Raw genomic sequence first — 21,394 nt, forward strand, 5'->3', positions numbered from 1 at the left:
TCTCTGTCCATTTGAAGCTCATCTTCACACTAAACTGTTAGACAGTTTATTCACATTTCTAAGCTTAGAAGCTGAGAGTTCTGAAAAGTTTTTAAAGTGTCATTTTTGAAAGCGTTTTCTACAGCTTCACGCAACCGACTTAAGTTGTAAAAATTTGCACTTCTGAATAGGGAGTTTTTCTGGCGCCATCTTGCGTGTGACCAGAGGCCCCTGATTGGACAGTTTATAACTTGAATAACTTGCGATAAAGAAAAAATATCAAGAAAAAAAAACTTATTAAGTTAAAAAATGTATCAGAGCAATAGAATGCCTGAGGATCAGCTGTTTATCTCTCTATTGAAGTCTATGGGATTTTAGCTTCTTAGAACCAGCAGGTACTTCCTGTTTGAACTGCAAGGGGGAGGGGTCACTCAGTCCAGTCCTCTGATACAGTCAATTGCTGTGAAGTACTCCTTTATCAGCCCTCATGGCTTCATCACTCACATTCTGGTTCAGTGAAACCATAGTGGACGACTCAAACTAAAGTGTTTGAGAATGAAGTTCACTTTATCAAGTTGTGATGTGTTTGCATTCAGTCCTGCCCCCTCCTGGTGGTAACATAGTTATTACAGCAAACATTGTCCTGACATGCATGTGTATCATTGACTGAAAGACCCCCCTCCCCTCCCCCCTCCACAGGTGTGTGCACATGGAGATGCTCACCTGCTGCAGCTCTCTGTCGGGGAACAGCTGGATGTGCGGCACGTCCGCCACAGAGGCCGCCGCCCACTGCAACATGCTCCTGAGCTGGGGGTCACCCCGGTGCTGGGTCACCTCGGAGTTCAGCACGAGGAGCGTGGCTCTGGGAGGGGGGTCCACACAGAGGGTCCCTGCAGCACAGACCAACATGAGAGGTCAGCTACAGCTCCTCCCCCTCCAACCTGGACTCCAAACGTTCTTAACCCTGTAACACCAGAGCTCCAGTATTTGTTCTCTGATTTACTGGAACTTTTCAACCATTAACCCCATCAACGTCATTCCAGCAGATTGTGGAGGAGAAAAGCGGCTCGATGGAAGTTACAGCAGGTTACAGGTTTTTTGTGTTTACGCGTCACCGACGACGCCTCAGGTGTTACAGAGTTAATGAGCACCCCCCACCCGGGGTCCACCCGCTACATCTGAAGTCATGGTTAGGGACAGAAGGTTTTCTCACCACTGGACTCCTCCCTCAAGTCCACCTCCTTCTCCTCTCCATTGTCACTGTGGACGACACACATCATCATACAGACTGAGGAGGGGAACGGCGTGCACAGACACATGACCTCAGCAGCTTTACTGACACTCTACTATTCTTTCAGTTGACAGTCTGAACTGTTCCAGCGAGTTGGTGCGGGCCGCTGAAGTCCACATGAACATCGGGCCTAGCACAGCAAATGTTTGCATGGGACGTTTCCCTGGTGGAAAGCTGAACATAGACACGCCCACTGCAGCTTCTGCTCCTGGTTGGATGCTGGCACAGATCCTCTCCAGCTTCACGGAGGAGACTCAGACGGCTTCAGAGGGAGTTGTTCTCATCTGAAGGTGGAACTGCATCTGACACAGCAGCTGTCACATTACAGCTCCATCTTTGCCCATGTGGGAGAGCTAAAACCCCACCAGCAGCAGTGTTGGGGGTAATTCATTACAAAGTAATAATTACTGTAATTTAGTTACTTTTGTTAGCAACAGAGTAACATAAGGAATTGCAGTTCAAAGTTCAGAAATGACATTACTAGAGTACAGAAACCATCATGACTTCATTACTCACATGTTGGTGCAGTGAAACCATCGCTGACTAATACATCAGTTTACTACTACCACTAATAAATTTTCCTGAACACGAGTTATGGAAGCATTTCTCCTGTTGGTAGCTCCAATGTTATCAATAGAACTTAAATAATATAGCCACAATGGTATATCTCCCTAATCTACAGTATATTTGTGAGCATAGATGACTACTCTGTTCCTATAGAGTCCCTATCCTGGATGTTAAGTCTCCTCTCATTTTAGATTTCAGATATTTACCTATTCCATCATAACTGATTTAATGGGGTACTACAGCTTGAGGAGAATCTTTTTAAATGTAAAAACTGGTCAGTGGAAGCAGAAAACATCAAAAACTCAAAAGACTGAAGCCTCTGGAGCAGGTCTCTTCTAAAAATAGCACAACTCACCTGTGAGCTGCGCATTGACTGTACATAACAACTGGACTGACACCCCCCCCCCCCCTACTTCCGTGTTCCAAATAGGAAGTACCACTGGGCTCCAAAAAGGCCAAAGTCCCATTGACTTCCATTGAGAAACAGACAGTTATTTCTCAGTCATTTTATACGTCAGAATAATCATTCTTCCTCTGCTGCTTTCTGATTAACTTCTTTTTTCTAATCCTAATTTTTTTTTAAAGATTTTTTTCCATTATCACAAGTTATTAGAGTTATAAATTGACCAATCAGTAAGTCCAGTATTTCTACAGTCAATGGAGCTGCGTCTAAAATTACATTTTATTCCGTTGTTATTTTTTTTATTACACATCCATTTACACAGATTTAAAAATTAAAACCTCTTAAAAATATGTTGATGATACATGAACCGTACATAAGTTTAGGCGACCTCTGACCTACTCCAGTTGAAAGAACATTCATTTAGTTAAAAATGCTGCAGATTTGGTCATTGGTTCAAAATGTGACAAGATTTGTTTAAAAATGAGTAAGTGGATTTTCTTTAACATTACAAAATTGATAAACATGGTACAACATAGTGAAAATTGGACAATTTTCCCATGAAATGTAAATGATCATCTGAAAATGTAACAATTACTGAGATAAAGTTCTGAATATTGATCATCGTTCCCTAGCTTGTTGTCATTGTTGATAATTATGGTGAGAAATCAGTGTCTTTACATAGAGGAGGATCATTATTCATTATATCGCATGATTAATAATGTGTAACTAATGGTTAACTAAGTAAATGTGTTTTCAAATTTCAAATTGGTAGCCCTTGGTATGACTCAGTACCCATGAAGTAGCTCTCAGTTTCAAAAAGGTTTGTGACCCCTGCTCAGGAGCCTCTGGAGACTAGAATAGACATTTCTTTACATTACTAATGTTATACAGTTAATCAAAAATGTTTATTTTATGACAGAACATTGTGCTTTATTTCTTCAGGATCAACAGGTAGAAACAGGGAGAGAAACGAGACGAAAAAGAGAAAGGTCATAATTGCCAGATTTCATCATTGAGAAGCAAAGGTCAGCAGGAGAGAACAGGAGAGAAGGACTGAGCGGCAGCCGTCAAGTCCACAGTGAGCTCTCCAGATCTAGGGATGTGTGTGAGAATGGAGGAAGTGATGCAACACTCCAGTGTAACGGTAAGAAGTTGGTAGTATGTGTCATCAATGCTGAAAAAGCTCTGTTGAATGTGAAACACAAGCTGTGATCAAACTGGACTTTTCTGTTCCTTTGATGCCGATGAAGAATCTTAAAACTGCTCTGTCGTGATTGAAACCTCATCACAGTGAGGGTGACAGCATTTCCAGTCCTCTGTAGTTCTTTATGTAAATCAAAAGGTAAAGCTAAGATCTGCATCATGTCACACGATGTCACAAACATTCATCCAGTTGATTGACAGGTAAAATTGGACCCTTCCTCTCTCAGGTTCAGAACCAATGACCACCATTTCGTCTGGGTTGAACAGCAAAAAGTTCTTTCCAGCAGGTTTCTTCAGGCAGACCTACCTGTCTGACGGGGAGAAGGACAGACGCTCCTCACAGATCTCCCCCTCCAGACCCAGACTACTCCAGCTGCTGCTGTTTCCATTACTGCAGAGAAAAAGCAGAAGGTCACAGTTTCCCCATTCACCTCCACCAGCATGTCATGTTTACAAATCAGGCTGAGGACCATTTGGGGAGGAGTGTGAGGAAAGATGATGAGTGACAGCAGACCCATCAGCTTTCACTGTCTGAACTGTCCTGAGGCCCAGTTTTGCTGTCAGTGTCTGAAGAAACAGTTGTGGCACTGACATCCTGCCGGTCTTTGAGCAGCTCATCATGCAGAACATCAGTCAATTCCTCAACCTCAAGACCTATTCCAGTTTGTCTACAATCAATGCTCTCCATCCAGCCACAAACACCTGCACCAGAACTGTTTTAGAGTTTCAATCCAGCATTTAGAGCAAGCCTCAATGAAATTGAACATTTTGTGGATTTGCATTAATTGTACACATTTTGTGTCCTGACTGGCAGAAGGAGTTCATTAGAAATCCACCTCTGAGTTGTCATGGGGGCTGCACGGTGGCGCCGTGGTTAGCGCTCTCGCCTCACAGCGAGAAGGCCCCGGTTCGAATCCCGGCTGGGACCTTTCTGTGTGGAGTTCGCATGTTCTCCCCATGCATGCGTGGGTTTTCACCGGGGACTCCGGCTTCCTCCCACCGTCCAAAAACATGCTTCATAGGTTAATTGGTGACTCTAAATTGCCCCTAGGTGTGCATGTGAGAGAGAATGGGTGTGTGATTGAGGCCCTGCGACAGCCTGGCGACCTGTCCAGGGTGTACCCCGCCTTCGCCCATCAGTAGCCGGGATAGGCTCCGGCACCCCCGCGACCCCGAACGGGAAGAAGCGGACAAGAAGATGGATGGATGGATGGAGTTGTCATGGAAGTCCACTCTGCAGATATCCCATCATGCCTTTTTGTACACTCTCTCCTGCTAGCTTACAGCCCCTAACAATCCCAACCTAACATTAGCAGAGCGACAAAAATGGCGAGCGATATTAGAGCTATCAAACCGTAAAGTTTAAAGCCATATTCTAGCTCAGTCAGATGAGGAAACAAAGACGATGGATCTTTTCGTCTGCATGTGGGTGCATCAGAATAGAGCAGGGCAGGGAGACTTTGGCCCGCCCATTTCCCTTGCTGTGTCACAACAGAGCTTGTTCAGACGACATTTTTTCATTTGCTCCTGATTCATCTTTCTGCTGCAAATATAATCACTGTCATTAATTATTTTGCTCAAGTTAAACGTATATCTCCTCAAAATATTGTACTTTTGTTACATTATGGTGATTCCTGTCTAACCTCATCTGTCAGTCTGTCCATCACCATTGCAAACAGGAAGGGGCTCAGAGCTGATCCCTGATGTAATCCCACCTCCACCTTGAACTCCTCTGTCACCCCTACAGCACACCTCACCACTGTCTTACAGCCCTCATACATGTCCTGCACTGCTCGGACATACTTCTCTGTCACTCCAGACTTCCTCATACAATACCATAGTTCCTCTCTGGGCACTCTGTCATAAGCTTTCTCCAGATCTACAAAGACACAGTGGAGCTCTCTCTGACCTTCTCTGTACTTCTCTATCAACATCCTCAAAGCAAATGTTGCATCTGTAGTGCTCTTTCTTGGCATGAAACCATACTGCTGCTCACAAATGTTCACTTCTGCTCTTAGTCTGGCTTCCACTACTCTTTCCCACACCTTCATTGTATGGCTCATCAGCTTTATTCCTCTGTAGTTACCACAACTCTGCACATCTCCCTTATTCTTAAAAATGGGCACCATCACACTTCTCCTCCATTCCTCAGGCATCTTCTCACCACCTAAGATCCTGTTGAACAACCCGGTCAAAAACTCCACTGCCATCTCTCCTAGACACTTCCATACCTCCACAGGTATATCATCAGGACCAAGAGCCTTTCCACTCTTCATCCTCTTCAAAGCCCCTCTCACTTCACCTTTACTAATCTTTCTTACTTCCTGCTCCACAACCGTCACCTCTTCTACTCTTTGTTCTCTCTCATTCTCTTCATTCATCAACTCTTCAAAGTATTCTTTCCATCTTTCCATTACACCACTGACACCTGTCACCACATTACCATTCCTATCCTTGATCACCCTAACCTGCTGCATGTCCTTCCCATCTCGATCTCTCTGCCTTGCTAGTCTGTACAGGTCAGTCTCTCCCTCCTTACTACCCAACCTAGCGTACAAGTCATCATAAGCTCTTTGTTTGGCCTTTGACACCTCTACTTTCACCTTACGCTGCATCTCCCTGTACTCCTGTCTACTCTCCTCAGTCCTCTCAGTGTCCCACTTCTTCTTAGCTAGTCTCTTACTCCGTATACACTCCTGCACCTCCTCATTCCACCACCAAGTCTCCTTATCAACTCTCTTTCCTGATGACACACCAAGTACACTCCTACCTGTCTCCCTGATCACATTAGCTGTAGTTATCCAGTCATCTGGGAGTACCTCCTGACCACCCAGAGCCTGTTTCAACTGTTTCTTAAAAGTCATGCAACAATCTTCTTTTTTCAGCTTCCACCAGTTTGTCCTCTTCTCTGCCTTTGCCCTCTCTTTCTTCATCTTCTTCACCACCAGAGTCATTCTACACACCACCATCCTGTGCTGTCTGGAAACACTCTCACCAACCACTACTTTACAGTCACTGATCTCCTTCAGATTACACCGTCTACACAAGATGTAGTCTATCTGTGTGCTTCTACCTCCGCTCTTATAGGTCACTCTATGTTCCTGTCTCTTCTCAAAGAATGTATTCACTATCGCCATTTCCATCTTTTTTGAAAAATCAACCACCATCTGTCCTTCTACATTCCTCTCCTGGATACCAAACCTGCCCATCACCTCCTCATCACCTCGGTTTCCTGCACCAACATGACCATTGAAATCTGCACCAATGACAACTCTCTCATTTCCAGGGATGCTCATCATCACTTCATCAAGATCCAACCAGAACTTCTCCTTCTCTTCCAGCTCACATCCTACCTGTGGGGCATACCCACTAACAACATTGAACATGACACCCTCCATTTCTATCTTCAGACTCATCACTCTATCTGACACTCTTTTTACCTCCACAACACTCCTAACAAACTCCTCCTTTAGGATAACTCCTACTCCATTTCTCTTCCCATCTCCACCATGATAGAACAACTTGAACCCTGCTCCTAAACTTCTAGCCTTGCTACCTTTCCACCTGGTCTCCTGGACACACAGTATGTCTACCTTTCTCCTCTGCATCATGTCCACTAACTCTCTACCCTTTCCTGTCATAGTTCCAACATTCAAAGTCCCAACTCTCAGTCCAACACTAGTGACTTTCCTCTTCTCTCTCTCCCTACAAACCCGCCTTCCTCCTCTCCTTCTTCCACCAACAGTAGTCCAATTTCCACCGGCACCCTGTCGGTGAACAGCACCGATGGCGGTCGTTGTTAACCCGGGCCTCGACCGATCCGGTATGGATATCGTAGGTCTGATTCGCATATTTGATTTGGCAAGATTTTACGTCGGATGCCCTTCCTGACACAACCCTCTGTATTTATCCGGGCTTGGGACCGGCACAATGAAACCCTGGCTTGGGCCCCCTCGTGGCTACATTCCCCATCGTGGCTACAGTAATTCAACAATCAGCATGTGCTAGCATTAGTTCTGAGCTCCACCTAGTGCTGCTGCTGCAATGCAGCCTGAATGGTCATGTTTTATTTTAGTTTCATTTTTTTTCATGGGCTTATCAAAGTCTGTGTCTCACTCGTATGTCTGGGGGGGTTAAAGGGCGAGGTTACACTGCTCAGCACCATAAGCCACGCCAACAAAGAGGGATTTTTATTTTTTTTGCTTTTTAAAAGAAAGCTTCAGATCAACAGGAAAAATGTCTCTTTAAGACATTTAGGATGTGGAATTTTTGTTAAAAACTTCACAGTCCTAATTAAAACCTCACTGGGAATGTTTAAAGAAAATTTAAAAAATTGTTGTAGGGGGACTTCAAGTGTATTCCAATGATAATCCCTCATGAAAAACAACCCCAAAACTGTTTTGATCCGTTCATGCACCTCTGAGCATTCTTCTGAAAACCTGCATTGTAGGCCAAAGGCCCCTCCCAATCCATGAAAATCAGTGGGCCCCCACATTCATGCATATGAACGTGAAGGAGCAGCCCCTTCCGGGAAGAGTCTGCGCTGCCAGCACTGCCCCCAGGCTAAGAAACACACCCACTTTCTCCGTGGAGCTAGGCGGTAACTGGCAACTCACTTTCATTTTAGTTTCATATGAATTTTTTTGTCCTGAGGCTGGCTCTAGAATGATAGGAAACGAGAGGCACCCACAAGAAGCGAAGGGCGGAGCCTCAGAGATCCAGTCGTCTTATTTACTGGTAGGAAAATGAGCTTGTGAAAATAACTCGTATTTTTTATAAAAATGTTTTTTAGTGTGCCTAAAGTGATAGATGATCATCAGACTCATCATCCGTCCAAACGTCCACATTCCTGCAGCTCTGACCCCAATACGGCTGAATGCTCCACATGAGGGATGCTCCTCTTCCTCCTCCCACACTTTCCCTGGCAGCTACTCCACAGCGGAGCTCGCTAGCATACTACACTCCGCTCTCCAACGAACCCACACATTAGACACTTCAAAGGATTTACAAATCCCATTGCATGCACTCTTACAACAAGGGTCTAAAAAACCCAACTGCATAACACAACATTCTAGTAAACACTTAATTTCCCAGCACATACACCTCAAGAGCTCCTTGGTTCAGCACGCTACGGCGGAGCTCGCTAGCTTGTGGAGACCGGCGTGATCTGGCCCCGCGTGGCTAGCAAACAGACCCTGGCAAGCAGCGATCCACGGCCCGTGGCGCAGCATCCAGTCCAGCACAGCTAACCACCAAACTTCGGCGGACGACGGCCCAATACTGGGCAAGCAGCGACTACCGAGCCCGGAAAGCCCTCTTAACCTGGACTGCTATTCTGGGTGAGCGTAAACCAGCGCTTGTTGTAGCATGATGCCTCCTACCTCTTCGGCTCCCAGCCCTCTTTCCTGCCCCACTTGTCATATGTTTAGTCAGGATCCCGCCTGATTTAGTGAAGACAAGGGTCGTTGTGTTAACTGTAGCCTGATCTCAGACTTGCTGTCCAGGCTCGAACAGCTGGAAGCGTGTCTTAGCTTAATGGAAGCTAAACCAGCTAGCCATGTTGTTGTTATTCAGAGCGCTAGCCGCACTAGTAAAGCTAACTTAGATAGCATTCCACCGCCCTCTCAGCAGTCGGGGAATCCCCAGGATGAGTTTGTACCGGTTGGGAAGAAGTAAAGAGCAAAACCGAAGCACGTAGAGCGCCCGGAGCTCCCTGCTCGCCACAGCTCGGTTGAACCACATATTCCTGCTACTATCAGCTCTGGAGATTTCCTTCAATTCTTTGATAGTAAAATCTCAAATATTAGACAGAAGCTAAATGTGGTTATTCCCACTATCAGCCCAAAGCAGGCAGAAGTCGTAGAAATAAAGGCATCCATAGAAACGCCTGTAACATTAGACTGCTTTACTGCTGTGGACCAAGCAGAAATAGCATCAGTTATTACGTCTTCTAAAACCTCCACTTGTCTCTTAGACCCAATCCCCACTAAACTTTTTAAAGAAATCTTCCCCCTTATTAGTGAATCCATATTAACCATAATAAATACCTCTCTAGAGACTGGTTATGTGCCTCAGTCTTTTAAATATGCGGTTGTTAAACCTCTTTTGAAAAAACCCAGCCTGGATCCTGACATTCTAGCCAACTATAGACCAATATCTAATCTCCCATTCATATCTAAAATCCTAGAAAGAGTTGTAGTAAAGCAGCTGCAGTGCCACCTACAGGACAATAATCACTTTGAAGATTTTCAGTCAGGGTTCAGACCTCACCATAGCACTGAAACTGCACTGGTCAGAGTTACTAATGACTTGCTATTGGCTTCAGAAAAGGGACTAATCTCTATTCTGGTCCTGTTAGACCTTAGCGCAGCCTTTGATACCATCGACCACAGCATCTTACTCCAGAGACTAGAGCATGACATAGGGATCAGGGGATCTGCCCTCCAGTGGTTTGAATCCTATTTATCTGATAGATACCAGTTTGTTAATGTAAATGGACAGTCCTCTCATTGTACTAGAGTTAGCTACGGAGTCCCTCAGGGCTCAGTTCTAGGGCCCATTCTGTTCACGCTTTACATGCTGCCCTTAGGAAACATAATCAGGAAACATAGCATTAACTTTCACTGTTATGCAGATGATACACAGCTGTATTTATCCATTAAACCTGACCAGAATGACCACCTAGAGAAACTGAATTCATGCATCAGAGACATTAAGACCTGGATGACAATTAATTACCTCCTCCTGAACCCAGAAAAAACTGAGGTCATGATACTGGGTCCTAAACACCTGAGAGATGCTCTCTCAGATCAGATAGTCTCCCTGGATGGTGTAAATATTGCCTCCAATTCTTCAGTCAGAAACTTAGGGGTTTTATTTGACCAGGATTTATCATTTAAGGCTCACATATCTCAAGCTTGTAAAACTGCATTTTTTCATCTACGTAATATAGCTAGGATCAGAAATATGTTATCTAAAAGTGACGCTGAAAAACTCATCCATGCATTTGTTACGTCTAGACTGGATTACTGTAACTCTTTACTAATAGCATGCCCGAAAAGTTCTTTAAAAAGTTTTCAGCTTGTCCAGAATGCAGCAGCAAGATTGTTAGCAGGAACTAGCAGAAGAGAACACATCACTCCTGTGTTAGCTTCTCTCCACTGGCTCCCAGTTGAATTTAGAGTAAAGTTCAAAATCCTCCTGTTAACATATAAGGCTCTGAATGGTGTGGCCCCATCCTATATTAGAGATCTCATAGTTCCTTACCAGCCAATCAGAACACTTCGCTCACAGAATGCAGGACTGCTTGTAGTTCCTAGAATTTCTAAAAGTACAGTTGGAGGTAGAACCTTCAGCCATCAAGCTCCTGTTCTATGGAATAAGCTCCCAGCTCATGTCAGAGAGGCCAGCACAGTTTCTACCTTCAAAACTAGCCTTAAAACATTCCTCTTTGGACAGGCGTTCTGCCAGGCTAGCTAGTAATCAGAGAATATTCCCTCTCCTGTGGTCCTTGTGAGGCTAGATTAATAAATTAATATTGATGCGTTTAAATATAAATTTAGATTTTCTATCATCGTTATTATTCAGATCAGCTCTGGGGTTCTGTTCTCTATTCTCATCTACTTCTCCTCTCTTCTATTCTTTATTATTTATTGTATTTAGTTCTCCATGCTTTTGTTGGTGCAGTTCCATTCACATGTTGTTCTTCTTTCCCACTCTCCTCTGGGGAGCGGGAGAGATTTCAGATCCCCGGTGGATCCCCCACGCTCCCACTCTTGTCCGTGGACCACGCCCCCGACACCATCATGCATCTCTGAGTGAGAGTGATTCCTGCTGGGTCGTCTGTCCTCCTGGTCGTGGTCTGCACTTCTTCTTCATCTTGATTATGGACTTAATCATCACTCGTCCCTCAGCTCCATCTGAATGAACTCTTTTAGATTCGTAGTTGTAGAAGCTAATCTTTCTTTAATAGTTCTGGTATCTCCTGTCCGTCCTGGGATAGGATCTCTCCCTCATGTGGGAATCCCTAAGGTTTCTTCTTTTTTCCTGACTCAGGTTTTTAGGAGTTTTTTCTTACCGGGAGGGAGGGTCTAAGGCAGGGGTCTTGTGATGGAGCAGCTCTGTCCCCCTGTCTGAGTGAGCGCAGTGAGCACATACACACACCTACTATGGAAGCGTCTGTGACTCAAAAATAAAAGTCAATACTGGAAATGCCATTTCATTTTCAAAATGTACCTGCATCAAAACTGCTTTTTCCTTTTCTTCTTCAACTTCGCTCATTCTGTAATTTACCAAAGAACTTTTGAAAGTAAAATTTTAAATGCCATTTTCTTTATCATTTTAATTCTGTCACAGAATGAGCAGAGTTGAAGAAGAAAATGAAAAAGTTGTTCTGAGATTTGCGTTTTCATTTTATTTAAGAGAAAAATATTGCAGGTACATTGTAAAAAGGAAAAAGCCTTTCTGTTTATTCATTTTAATTTTGAAATTTGATATTTCTGATTGAATTTTTGTACAAAATTACTACAAAAGTTTTGAAAATGGAATGTCAAATGCAGTTTTATTCATCATTTTAATTAAGTTACAGAATGAGCTGAGTTTAAGAAGAAAATGAAAAAGTAGTTTTGATAATTGCTTTTTAATTTCATTTAAGAGACGTGTAATGCAGGTACATTTTGACAATGAAATAACATTTCCAGTATTGACTTTTATTTTTTTTTCTGAGTCACAAACGCTTCCATAACCTACACGCTGACGGTCATCCATGTCATAAACAAACTGCTGTTCTCCAACCACATAGTCTTGGAAATTATCCTCCATTTCTTACAGTTTAGACCTTGGGTGCACACTTGGTCATCGCTAGTTTTATGCATACACACACATACAAATGTTTACTCACCGCGGCTCTGCATCACGGGATCTTAGCCACACCCCATTTTCTTCCTCCTTCACTGGATTTGTTTTTCCTGTTTATCTCATTTTTATGTCCAGTTTGAGACAGCTGTTTCTAATTTAAATTGTTTGGTTTTTGTTTCTTTATTTATTTTTTAAAGGAATCAATTGTGGTTGAAATACTGTTAACTAAAATGTGAAGTTAAAAGAAGAATTCATTGAAACGAATTGTTGAAATGTAGTATTTTCTGGGATTTAATATTCTGGGTAAAATGCCTAATTGGGTGGGAGTGGTCAGAAGAGGTATATAAGGAGGTACTTCTCCCTCACAAGGGAAGTGAGAAACTGAATGAACAGAAAAACAGGCAGAAGAAGTCCCACTCTGAAATCTAAACACAAAGGAGGTGTTCAGACAAAACTTGTTGGATTAATTTTTTTTATGTCTGTCATTTTGCCGTTATCCCTGATTTATTTTTGTACACCCCAAAGACTTTATTAAAAAGAAAAAACACAATGGAATCTCTCCTGGCTTGCCTCCTGTTTTGATGATTTTCCTGGACTTGTTAAGAGAAACCCACAACACTTCTGCACAAAACCTGGGAGTTGTGTACCTGTCACTGAGATGAAGAAAGCTGCTGTTGTCATCAAGGTGATCATCTTCAAAACTCAAGTTGGACCAGCTGCCCAGACTGTCGTCTCCAACACTCAGCTGCTGGGACAAGGTGGACTCAGTAACATCCCTCCCTGGTGAACTAAAAGACACAGGACGAAAGGCATAGCAATCTGTTCAGATCTAGCTGTACAATAAAAAATGCACATTTAGCTGAGTGTACCAGTGGGTTAAAACCTGAGACAACGATATTTGTGAGTTGATTTTGCAAAAGACAAGCAGAGTAGACAAAAGCTCATACACAAATGAGTTTGTGAATGTACCTGAAGGCAGACGCCTGACAGACGTTGGACATCGCTGACGTCATAATCTCAGCAGTCAGGCTCTCGGCGTAGCTATGACCATCGTGGCTGATGCCACTGTCTGCGTTGAGGCTGGTGTTGCTTAGCTCCCGTTTAGCTGTCTCCATTGCGGCTGACACCATTTCTTCAGCAAACACTGCTCTGTGGTCTAGGTTGATGTGGATTTGGGGAATCTGCACACTAGACAGACGATCAGGTGCTGCCAGAGATTCTGCATCTCGTTTTTTTCGTTGAAATATGGGCAGGCAGTGCTGTTTCGTTAGCTTGGTACAATAGGGACACTCTTGAAGCTGACAATAACGACAGGTTCGTTCTTCTAGTTGCTGCGCCCCCACTGTCCTCTCGTGGAACCTCCAAGTGTGGGACTTCCTGTCGTGGCCATGGCCCTTAAGGGGCTCCCGCGGTATATATCCAACAGAAGTCAGACTCATTTTTAGGGTGTCATCCACTATCTTCCTTGCATAATGCTCAATCACTTGCATAACTCTGCCACTGTACCCTACATCATGCAGGCTTCCTGTGCTGTGGTACTGTCTGTTCCCACTTTCTTTGGACAATACTGGGGAGGAGAAGGAATTCCTGATACAATTGTCTGTCACTTCTTCATGTGTAGATTTCTTATAAAGACATGAGTCAGTGAGGGACTTTGGGAGTCGCACTGAGGACACATGCAACTTGCGTGTGACATCACATGTGATGTTATAAGCTAAAGACTCTGCAAAGTTAACAAGTTCTGTGTAATTCCTTTTGTTCTGTTCTTCCAAATCCTTGCAACAGCACAGAGTTTCATCAGCAGTCTGAAAAGACACAGACTCTTTTCTGTCTTTGGGTGATAAGACCTGATGACCGGAAGCTTTCAGTTTAGAATTAGAAGAGTGCAGACGGGTGTTAGAGCATTTCTGCTTTATCTTATGACTAGCATGACCCAAGCCCAGTTTTATAGAACGGTAAGCCAGTCGACTTGCATACTGATCCAGGACCAACTCTCTGCTGCCACCCTCCTTTTTCAGCACTCTGATGAGGTAGCCAGCATACTCATCTGTCACACTTTCACAGCTGGGATATTCAGATGACAGACCAGAGCTAGAGCTGGAGATAACACTTGAATTTGTATTGGTAAACCTGGATACTGAGGTGGAATTCAGGTCATTAGACCAATGCTCAACCAGTCTGCCTAACCTGCAGTCTCTGCTCTTATCTGTATCAGGTAAAGACTGTTGTTGGTTAAAATGAAGTAAGCCTTCTGAACTTGATCTTTCAAAGCTTCTTCTTCGACGTGTTTTGCAGTATGGACATTGCTTTCCAGAGCCTACCATACTTTTCACATCGTTAATGACATCTCCAGCTACTTCACCAGCATATACCCACAAAGCGTTTAGTGTCTGCTCCGAGAACTGAGCCACACTGTCTGCTGTTCTTTCACTGCTTTTAATAACATTCTGATCTCCTGATCCCTCCAAGGTGTCAATTTCTGTTGCCATAGAGACGATGTGACATGCCAGTCGCTTAGCATAGTGGAGGGCTTCATTGTTGGATATTCTGCAAGACAATAGTCGCTCATGTCTGGCATTCTCTGACTCTAAGCATTTCTTAGTGATACTAACACTTTCTTTGTCTTCTGGTTCTTCATCTTCAAAATCTTCAATACTGTCCATCTCCTCAGAGAGAGACCTTATCAGACTGACCATGAATTCGGCTTTGTCTGCTTCTGGTGTATTGGATTTTGGCTCAGGACCAGGCTCATGTTGATAGTGAGGAGTTGGAGGTGGTGTTGCAGGAGAAAATTCCTTGGCAAGCTTGCTTTTTAACTTCTTGGAGAACCATTTTATTTGTCTCTCATTGGAGACTTCCCTGAGCTGTTGAGGAGTGGACGGAGGAGTGCCTGGAGTATTGCCAGATTTCTGACAAGACCCTGGAGCACAGCAAACCAAACGATTGGATATTTTGCTGTGTTCAGTTCCAGCCTTCCTTGGCAAATCAAGGTTGTCAGTCATTACCTGATGTTCCTCAGCAACACCCATACATTCTGGATCCACCACACTGGGAAGTCTCCCAAGGTCAGAGGAGCCCATTTGAAATGACATGAGAGAAGCATGACAACCAATATGTGGCGAACACAAATCTCTAGACCTCTGCCTATCACCTGCCAGCTGAGGAGATTCTGCATTGCCTTCCTTTGACATACTGCCTTTTTGTCTTCCAACTGAATGTGTCAGTACATTTGCGTAGTCATCAACACTCTTTATCTTGGAGGCAGTTATAAGCCCACAAGCCTCAGTCACTATTATGTCTACCATGTTGCCAGAGAAGTTTTGGAGTTGAGACCATTGGTGGTCCCCTCCTGTTATAGTGATCTGGCTTTCAGGGCAGAAGCTATGAGGGATTGTAGATGTGGTGCTTTCAAAACCCAGTGCAGTTGCTCTCTGGTGGGAGAGTTTTGAACTTTCTGTCAACTTGGACTGACAGGTCTCTTCATTTTTCTGAAAATGGGAGATGGCTTGACCTGCTTGTGGCACAGGTATACAGCTAGCTGTGCCTGATACTGAGAATAAAGCATTTTTTACAGTGAAAGTAACACTTTCTCTAGAGGACCCCTCAGTGGAGCCTGAGTCTGACATCTGGTGGTTAGCAAGGGAGCTGCAAATGTGAGTGCTGCTGCTCTGTGGACTAACATAGCAGATATTGTCCAAAGAGACACTAATGGCTGCTTGGCTGGTGAAAGTTACATTAGCCTTGGACAACTCTATAAAAGCGTCTTGGATTACAGACTCTGACAAGTCCAAAGCATAAGAGGAGACAATCTTTCCCTTTTGCCCCTTCTCCTCTGGCTTTTGGCCGAAAGACCAATCCTTAGGAGTAAGGAGGTTAGAAGTGTGGGAGAACTGACACACTTCCATCAAACCTTCAAACACCAATTCTTCAGCTAAATCACTGGCAAATTGTGTCACCATGCTGTGGAAAGTCTGTTTTCTCACGGTGAGGAACTCCTTCAACGCACCAGAAATAGCCTCACCAACAAGAAATCCGGCTAATCCATCGATAGCTCTCTGCTTTAACACATGTTCATGTCGCATTCCTATTTCACGGAAGGCCATCTGAAAAATCGAAGAGGTGAGCCTAGCAGCTAGCTGACACAAGGTGGTGGTGCAAGAGGATACCCCCTTTTGAAAGTCTCGCAAGGCACTGCCTAGGCTCATCTCAACTAGGTCAGAAGCAAACTTCTGTATGCCATCCTTCAGAGACTGGGACTTCTTCTGCAGCTTGGCCACCGTTACCATCTCTTGCATGTCTGACAACTTCATAAGGTAGCCTGATGGATTTGAGAACTCCTTGTGGCAGACACAGCTTAGGTTCCTGTTTTCACTGATATCAACAGCAGACTGGTAGCCACATACAGATCCCAGAATTTCTTTAGACAGACTGCTTGCAAAATCTGAGTAAGTCTTATATAGAGAGCAGACATGTCGAGGTTTATGTATCTCTGCATTGTTCTGTCCATCCCCATCCGTCTTCCAGAAGTATTCAAGTGGTCCACCTGACTCTACCAGAGGACTGAAGGCAGAAGAACTTACAGGACTGAAGAGAAGACCTCCATTATCATCAGAAGGGGTTTGTACCAGCCGTGGAGAGTCTGGGACATCAGAGTTAATTGTGTAGGGAGAGCCAGGTTTCAGAGGAGTGGGTTTTTTCACATTGGCTGGAAGAGTTGGCCGGTCAAAAAAGTGGAGATTCAAAACCTTGGTTGAGCAACCCCTGGACACATATTTAGACACTGGTACACTGGAACAGACTTCAGTAGTTTCTTTCTGTTTGCCTGAGACACTGGTGGGGTCAAAGGGCAGAGTGAGTGTACAGCTATCTGAGCTCAGCTCCTCTGGATCATCAAACTGGTCAAAACTGTCAAAGAACTCACTCACTTCAGAGTCTGAGTCTTCTACCCGGTCCCTAGGTCCCCCAGGTACCTGAGGGATCTCAAGCTTGGCCAACAGGCTCTTTTGGTAGCCTATGTCATCGAGGAATATGATGGGACTGGGGCTTGAACAGTTGGACTCCTCAGATTCACTGCCTTGTATAAAACACGATGGTAGAGGTGCTCCAGAACTGCAGTGAAGCCACTGAGATTCGACCTCTGATGACAAACCCTCCATGGTGATGGGTAAGTCTGGTCCAGGTCTGATCTTCGATGAAGTTTTCTTGGACAATGAGCTTGTGATAACACGAGCATGGGACAGTTCTTTCTTTCTCTTGTGGCATGGAATAGTCTGTGATGCTACATCACGCTTTTTGAAATGACAACAAGCTGTGGGAATAAATATAAAGGCGACATGAGAACTTTCAAAAACAACTAGGTGAGAAAAAAATAAAATAAAATCCCAGCAACTATCCCAAACAAAACGCACAAACAAATACAATTCTCACTTTATGGATTTGTAAAACAAAAAGCTCAGTAAAGACCCACCCCAATGAAAATAGTATTTTCAGGATTGTAAACATGTTCTTGTAGCATTTTTCTAATGATGGAGGACACATTTTAAGAAAGTTAAGATTACAACTGCATTTTTGAGTATTTATGTATTCAAAGAATTATGAATCAGGGGCGGATGAAAAAAGTACAGTAGGAAACAACTTGTAGTTGTAGCGTACAAACTAAAACTGGAGGGCCAGAAGCTCCCAGCTCCACTCCATTCTGATGCATGCACTTGTAGACAAATTGTTCCTTAGACGACTTTGTTTTTATCGTCTGAACTGGTATCTGGATCAAAACTGTACACCTGGCTAGCTCCAACATTACTCGCTTTTTTTGTTGCACAGCTAATGTTAGCTTGGGGTTGTGAGGGACTGTGAGCTAGAGGGAGAGGGTGTACAAGGCTCCCCCACGTATTTGCGTTTCATTACTTGCGGTTTCATGTATTCACCGATTTTAATTCAGCCACATGACTCTTCTGTTTTGTCACAAAAACTCTGACAACCCAAGAAACTTGTATTAAATTTTTGTGTCTGAAGGAGGTGCTGCGGTGCTGAGGTGTATCTCCGCTCCAAGAGGGAAGTGGAGAAGTGCATGCTGGCCCGTTGGTTGAAAAACATCCTGATGTGCTGAACAAGATAATTGAGGAGGATAGTTATTACACGGATCAGGGGTTTATTGTTCTTCTGGAAAAAGATGCCCTCTTACACTTATTTGATGAGGAGAAAAAAACACGCTCCTGGGTTTTAAGGCACAGAGACAGAGTGACACTCCTCATCTGCATCTTCAAGTATGCTGCTGTTCTGAATTAGAAAAAACACTCTTTATGTTGAGCAATACTCCAATGTTCTTCAATTAAGGTTTATAAAGTATGATCAGAGTGTTTTTGATGAGTACGGATCGGTAACAAACATTCTTCGGTTATGGGGGTGGGGGGTTAGACGGGGATGTGGGGGTTCTCCGTATTCACGGATTTGCGGTATTCACAGATGTCTTCAGTACCTAACCCCCTCAAATAAGGGAGGAATACTTTAAACAAGGGATTGGTGGGAAATTATCCAGGCTTACTCCGTGCCAACAGCTCCGCCCACAACTCAGAGGTGAGTTTCTAATGAATTCCTGCTCCCCTGCAGAAACTATGTTCTACAAAATAAACACACTTTTTTTATTTTAGCTAAAAACTTCATGATAATAATGAAAAGACCATTGGGAACACTTTGAAAAATAGATCAAAAGATGACTGGAGTGAGACTTTAAAACAGTGCACCAGTATTTATCTGGAAACAAGTTGAGATACATTACTGCAATTCGAAAATATTTTTCTTAGCACCAGTGGCGCCTCCAGAATTTTTTCATGGGGGTGGCCGGTGGGGGTTCACTTTAAATCTTGGGGTGGCATGCCAAAACCATGAGCTATATTTTCAAAATTAATTCTACGAAATGTAATAGAACAATCTGTAGAAAACTATCGAAACGTTAAGTGTCTACTGATGTACTTCGATGTATTGTGTCTATATTTCATGCTACTAATGTGCATAGATGAATAAAGGTACAGTTAACATTTGAGTTGTACAAAAATGTCGTTTTATTTTCCAATTAGGAATAACAATCGACTATGATGTTTGCAGATGATATTGTGATTTGTAGTGAGAGCAGGGAACAGGTGGAGGTGGAGTTAGAGAGGTGGAGGTTTGCCCTGGAAAGGAGAGGAATGAAGGTTAGCCGCAGTAAGACAGAGTACATGTGTGTGAATGAGAGGAACCAGAGTGGAAGAGTGAGGTTACAGGGAGAAGAGATAAAGAAGGTGGAGGAGTTTAAGTATTTAGGGTCAACAGTACAGAGTAATGGAGAGTGTGGAAAAGAAGTGAAGAGGAGAGTGCAAGCAGGTTGGAATGATGTGGGATAGAGGAGTTTCAGCTGAAATGAAAGGATAGGTGGAGAAAACTGTTGTGAGCGTAGCCATGTTGTTCAGCCTGGTGACAGTGAATATATTGGTAGAAGGATGCTGAGTCTAGAGCTGCCAGGAAAGAGGTCTAGAGGAAGACCAAAGAGGAGATTTATGGATGCAGTGAATGAAGACATGAAGGTGGCTGGTGTTAGATGATTAGATGGAGGAAGCTGATTGGTTGTGGCGACCCCAGAAGGGAAAAGCCCAAAAGAAAAATTATTTAAACACAGCCTAAGTGAAAAATGACAATCTGCAGGGAAAAGTTATAAACTAAAAAAAAGAAACTGATAGCAGATGAAGCCTCAGATCTACAGGTCCTCCACATCTCAAAAGAATTCACTTATACTTGGGTCATGTTTTGCTGCAACTGTGCGCTCAGCTAAGCCCCCACCCCCACCCCACCACCACCACCACCACGCACATTCGGCGCAGCCCCCGCCTGCCTGCATGCCTCGCAAATACCCATATATTAACCATTCACACACGGCTTGAGGACCAATAAGAGAGATGGCTAAAGTTAGATTTAAAAAAATAATAATAAAAAGAACAGGATCACATGATGGAGACAGCCAAAAATGTGCAGTGTTTGCTTGAAGTATCCCCCTTATTCATGGAGAACACCCCCTTCCCCTCGTCTCCGTCTCAATCCACCACCCCCAACAGCTGAAGAATGTCCATGACCGATCCATATTGCTCAACATAAAGAGGTTTTTTTGGGGGGGGCAACTCAGAACAATAGACTGTACTTTTCATGGTGAATGTCAGTCTCTCTTTCTCTCTCGGTTCCTTTAAACAACACTTTCTCCAAAATAATAAACACATGCTCTGGATGATAATTATCCTCCAAAATTATTAGGATATTTTCAAGCTGTTTCTGAGTCAGCTGATGCCTTTTCTCCATGTGGGTGTGTGCGCGCCTGTGTGTTTGTGCGCTTGCACACATGCTCCTGTGTGTGCATAGCAGACAGGCTGGTGTGCTCCTCTTCTCCTCTCTCCTCCTTGGAAATTACCCAGCACCTTCTGATGACTTAGGGGTGAAATGCATAACAGATGCAAGCACAGTTTATAGTGACCACTGGTGTCACCCCCTGCTGGCGCCACCGTTCAGCATAGATAATTACCCTTAATGATGTGGGTCTTAGATCATAGTTATTTCACAAAATAAATAAAGTTGAGATGGAGTTAAATATTAAAAGTAAAATACACTCACAAGGACTCTCTCCATTCTCATCCTCCTCTAGATGCTCCAGCGCTGTAAAAAAGTCATCCTCGATTGACGACACTGATTGGTTGGTATCATCTCCTTCAGGTTGGCTGGACTCAGGTGTTTTACCTTGTAGAGCCTGGAGCTCCAGAACGTAGCGGATCCCAGACATGTAGCCCCCCAACAGGCCCATCAAAGACACTAAACTGATCTGTGAATGGGCATTCGTGCTGGGATTCAACCTAAGAACACACAGAGTCTTTAAGCCACCCTGTAAGAAAAAAAGAAAAAGGGGAAGTTTTTTTAGGTGGGTTAAATGAAGAGAATACATACTTAATAAAACATGAAAATATTTACATCCTACATGCTCTATGTAGAAACACACCTGTTATATCTTTAAGAAGTTGTTAATTCTGTATTTCTTAGGTTTAGTTTGTAACATAATGCAATGGGTTGAGATAACGAATGTT

The 21,394-nt window shown here is 43.7% G+C and overlaps 1 protein-coding gene across 1 annotated transcript in view; it reads right to left on the bottom strand.

The window, feature by feature from the left end:
* The window catches only part of akap11 (A kinase (PRKA) anchor protein 11), a gene marked incomplete in the record, with an annotated part of 69,526 nt that overhangs the window by 2,798 nt on the left and 45,334 nt on the right, over positions 1 to 21,394 (bottom strand). The window contains 6 exon segments of the mRNA XM_024262708.2: positions 703 to 869; positions 1,193 to 1,239; positions 3,751 to 3,834; positions 12,947 to 13,087; positions 13,269 to 17,607; positions 20,931 to 21,195. Of these exon segments, the coding sequence (XP_024118476.1) occupies positions 703 to 869; positions 1,193 to 1,239; positions 3,751 to 3,834; positions 12,947 to 13,087; positions 13,269 to 17,607; positions 20,931 to 21,195 (5,043 nt within the window).

Source organism: Oryzias melastigma, linkage group LG5 (genome assembly GCF_002922805.2).
Source record: "Oryzias melastigma strain HK-1 linkage group LG5, ASM292280v2, whole genome shotgun sequence".
NCBI lineage: Eukaryota > Metazoa > Chordata > Actinopteri > Beloniformes > Adrianichthyidae > Oryzias > Oryzias melastigma.